General features: G+C 45.1%; 1 protein-coding gene across 1 annotated transcript in view; it reads right to left on the reverse strand.

The window, feature by feature from the left end:
• LOC118416321 (adenylate kinase isoenzyme 1-like) overlaps nt 1–4,116 on the reverse strand; it is an 8,090-nt gene that overhangs the window by 1,382 nt on the left and 2,592 nt on the right. The window contains exons 2-7 of the mRNA XM_035821411.1: nt 3,635–3,837; nt 2,854–2,970; nt 2,358–2,549; nt 2,028–2,103; nt 972–1,177; nt 263–379 (exon numbers count right to left, since the gene is read on the reverse strand). Of these exons, the coding sequence (XP_035677304.1) occupies nt 263–379; nt 972–1,177; nt 2,028–2,103; nt 2,358–2,549; nt 2,854–2,970; nt 3,635–3,837 (911 nt within the window). The remainder of the gene's footprint in view (nt 1–262; nt 380–971; nt 1,178–2,027; nt 2,104–2,357; nt 2,550–2,853; nt 2,971–3,634; nt 3,838–4,116) is intronic.

Raw genomic sequence — 4,116 nt, forward strand, 5'->3', positions numbered from 1 at the left:
TTTTTTGAGAATTTTGTCTTTGTGTTCTTCCGTTGAAGATGGACAAAACTCTGTGTGTTCTTTGAATTCGTCAAGTACGAAATGCTAGTTAATGTCGGACGTATTCAGAATGTGACTAGAAATAAGGCCCTCTGTTGTCGAAAAGCTAGTTCCGTTGTCGGTCCGTTTTCTAGGAGTTTGTAGGTGTTTTAAGGTGTTTATGTTGATTATTCAGAAAATGCCTTATACTGACAGTAAGGCCCTGTTCAGAATACAGACTTACGTTGGACTCGAACTCGGTACCCTGCCTGATCTCCCTTGGGTAGCCGTCGATCAGGAAACCCTTCGACTTGTCCGCCCTGGCGATCATGGCGTCCTTCAGCAGTGCTAGGACGGTTTCCTGCGAAAAATCATTTCAAGAATTTTTTTATCATTCTGTATCAAACAATCAAAATCCCCATTCATAACATCGCAAAACACTGCATGGACATTGACATTGACATATCTGTGTAGGCAGTCACATAGACTTTGTGAGGCCGTAGAGGTAGTGGGTTCTTAATCCACCGTGTCTAGGGCATGATATTGTAAGTGAGAGCCCATCACTATTCTTCCATTGCCTTCTAGTTCCATGGCCGTACACATTTTACACGTGGGTGGAGTGAGGAAAATTTTGTTAAGCGCCTGTTCTAGGCTACGGACATAACGTCTAGTCAGAAATGCCAGGAATCAAAATCGTGACCTCTCGTTCTCGTGGCCTCCAACTTGGCTATTCGGCCATTCGGCACTCAATAGACACTCGCGGCAATACTAAATAGACAGCCCGATAAAACGCCTAAAACGTCAAAAAAAGTCGGAGCGTAACCTCTGCTAGTGGAGTGAGTCACTCGTCCATTCGACGCTTCGACACCACTAAAAGGGCACTGATCAATGACATATGGTTACATCTTCGTTTCTCTCTACGAAATTATTGATCATACATAAACAAACCATACCATGGGCACTAGCTTTCCCTGCTCCATGATCTCGGTCAGCTTCTTGCCCCGGGCTGACCCCGACTTGACCTCGTCCCTCAGCAGGTCACCTGTGGACAGGTGAGTGTAGCCGTACTTGGCTACAATCTTGTCACACTGGGTGCCCTTGCCACATCCGGGACCGCCCACCACGAAGATCACCCTCTTCCCCTGCAGCTTGTCTTGTCCTGAAAGGCAATTTACACGTTCAGGTCTTTCCAACAAGAATTACCGTTTCCTGTCGGATCACAGAAGCATTAGTGAACGTCCCCTAATTCATCCCAAGTTCTTCCCCTACCCCCACTGATCCTCATCGTGGCTTCTATCTTCATGGCGGTCGGGTGTGTGATCGCCGCTATTTGTGTTTGTGTTATCTGTGAGTGAATGAATGAATGAATGAATTTTATTGCTCAACAATCGCACAGGGTACAATGTATGGCAACCAATTACAACTAATAGCTATACAGATATTAGTACTAAGAGGCTATATACAAAACAACAACAAAACATTATCGATAACAGTTCAGTTATGGGTGATTAATCTGGCCTCGCATTTGGAATATATTATAAAGAAACTGGCCTACGTAGACGGATATATGAGATGAACATGAGAGCAATACATGGAAAATATCACTTTCTGCACCAGCGAGAGAGATGCGTGTTTTGGTTCTAATATTCTTAAACAATGTTTCTCTCTCTTTACTGTAGGTAGGACATTTCATAACAAAGTGGAATTCATCTTCTATATTTTCATGACATGTAGGACACAGTCTCTGAGTGGCTGGTGTGTTACGGTGAGTAGACAGGAAATGGAGTTCTCTTCGGAACTTGTGGAGAAGAGAATCTTTCTGTTGTTGAATATTATACATTGTGCAATTTTTCGAAGCTCAAAGGTACGCAAAAAATCTATTAGTGTTGCGTCGATGTAAGTTAGACATCCAGTTGCTTGAGTAACTATTTTTTGGTGTATCTATTAGTATTGTACAGTAAACAAGCGTATAAGCAGAAACATGGCTAGAGAACAAAGACCACACTTACCAGCTGCTGGCGGAGCGGGACCGAGAGCCTTGACCACATCCTGGAAGATGGCGTCAATCGCGCGCTCGGCGTTGATCTGAAAAGAAGTGTAGCAATTTTCACTCAAATATTTTTGCTCCAGTGTCAAACAATTCGATATAACAATAGTCCATTTTGATATGACAAAATGCAATGACGGTGTTTACAGTACAATGGCCTATCCATAATATCTAGTCTATACTCCCCTTTTTGGACACTGACAAAATATGACTATTAAAACCTACATGTATTTTTGCTATTTGAAAAAAATGTATTTCATGTTTCCCTAGGGGTAATTTTCACACAATTCACCCTGTTCAGCTTCTTCTTGTCCTCGTAATACTTGACCAGAGGCTCGGTGGCGGTGTAGAAGGTGTCCAGCCGCTTCTTGATGGTCGCCTCGTTGTCGTCTGCCCTGCCGCTGGTCTTGGCGCGGCCCAGGAGACGCTCCGTCATAGTTTTAGCGGCGCACTCGAAGTACAGGACGGTGTCGCACTCGCGAATCTGTATGTGCAGAATCAGGACATTAGTTTTGCAGGTGTTTACGTGTATTTCATTAGCCTGGATTGCATCCTTTTGTAGTTCTGGTTCTCTTTAACGATTGCGTCCCAACAGAATATGCTAGCACCAATCATCATTTGAGAAACGTTTTGCATTTTAAGTAATACATAAGCGTGTCTACTGATTGGCTTCAAGTGACAAGGCCCTCGCTAGGGTCTTTCGAAATAACAGGGATCAAAGCACAGGCAGGAACAACTTTGAAATGCTTTTTGACCAGATATTGAAGTATCCTGTTGGTTCACCCTACCGTAGACTCAAACGTCGTGCCCTGCTTGACCTCTCGCGGGTAGCCGTCGATCAGGAAACCGTTGGATTTGCCCGCTCGGGCCACCATGGCGTCCTTCAGCAGCTCCAGAACGGTTTCCTACATAAAAGAAGAAACGATAGTCTTACGCCAAGTTTATTCTAACTGCGATAAAAAAACATTAAACTGCAGGTATCCAGCCATGCCCCCAAATAACCCGATTGCCACAGGGTGTTATATGGATAATCCACATGGGGTCATGCAAGAAAAGTGCAGAATAACAGCTCATTAACTACCCGAAAGGGGCTCATTTTTCCACCTGGGAAATGTATCTACTACTTCTAACTATAGTTCAATTTTACCGAAAAGGACATTCCATCTGATGCTACGATCCCATTCGCACCGGTTCCCAAAGGGGGTTTAGCCCCGGCAGGGCTTTGAAGCCACAAATTTGTCCCGGTGGACCGCCGTATACCGCGGGGGTACCTCTCGGCGCTTTTACGGGTATGTGACGGCGGTAATTGTGACCGAATCCCGGGTTTATTTTAACAGCGAGCAAAAAAAGAAACAACAGGGTCCCAGCCGCGCCCCAAAATAGCCCGACAGTGACAGGATGTAACGAGGGGGTCGCCGGATGTAAAAAAAAAAGCAGCTTGTTAACTACGAGAAGGGGCTCACATTTCCAACTGGGACCGTACCAGAACCCTGAACGTCATTACTTCCTTTACAATCCTTACCAATCACTAAACGTTTATACAGAAGTATCCCTTTCATTGGGTCTCACCATGGGCACCAGCTTTCCCTGCTCCATGATCTCGGTCAGCTTCTTGCCCCGGGCTGACCCCGACTTGACCTCGTCCCTCAGCAGGTCACCTGTGGACAGGTGAGTGTAGCCGTACTTCTCCACGATCCGGTCACACTGGGTGCCCTTGCCGCAGCCGGGACCCCCCACGACGAAGATGATCTTCTTGCCTTTCAGCGCCGTGGCTGTAATGTAGATAAAGATGGATACATGATGTTCATCATTGCCACGGAAGTTATTCTGTGCTAACAAATAACATCTCTACAGCTTATTGACTCGCAAAAACAGCTTTCTTATCTTCCGCAGGCTGTAAGTCCCCACTTCTCGTGACGTCAGTAAAGGGTGAATACTAATCACAGATAGCCGCAATTTGAGTCAGATTTCAGGTATTGCTACAAATTGATTGAAGCGATTATGACATTTTACCATATGTCTCCTAAGAATTGTACAAGACATCTGTAGTA

This window comes from Branchiostoma floridae, chromosome 5 (genome assembly GCF_000003815.2).
Source record: "Branchiostoma floridae strain S238N-H82 chromosome 5, Bfl_VNyyK, whole genome shotgun sequence".
NCBI lineage: Eukaryota > Metazoa > Chordata > Leptocardii > Amphioxiformes > Branchiostomatidae > Branchiostoma > Branchiostoma floridae.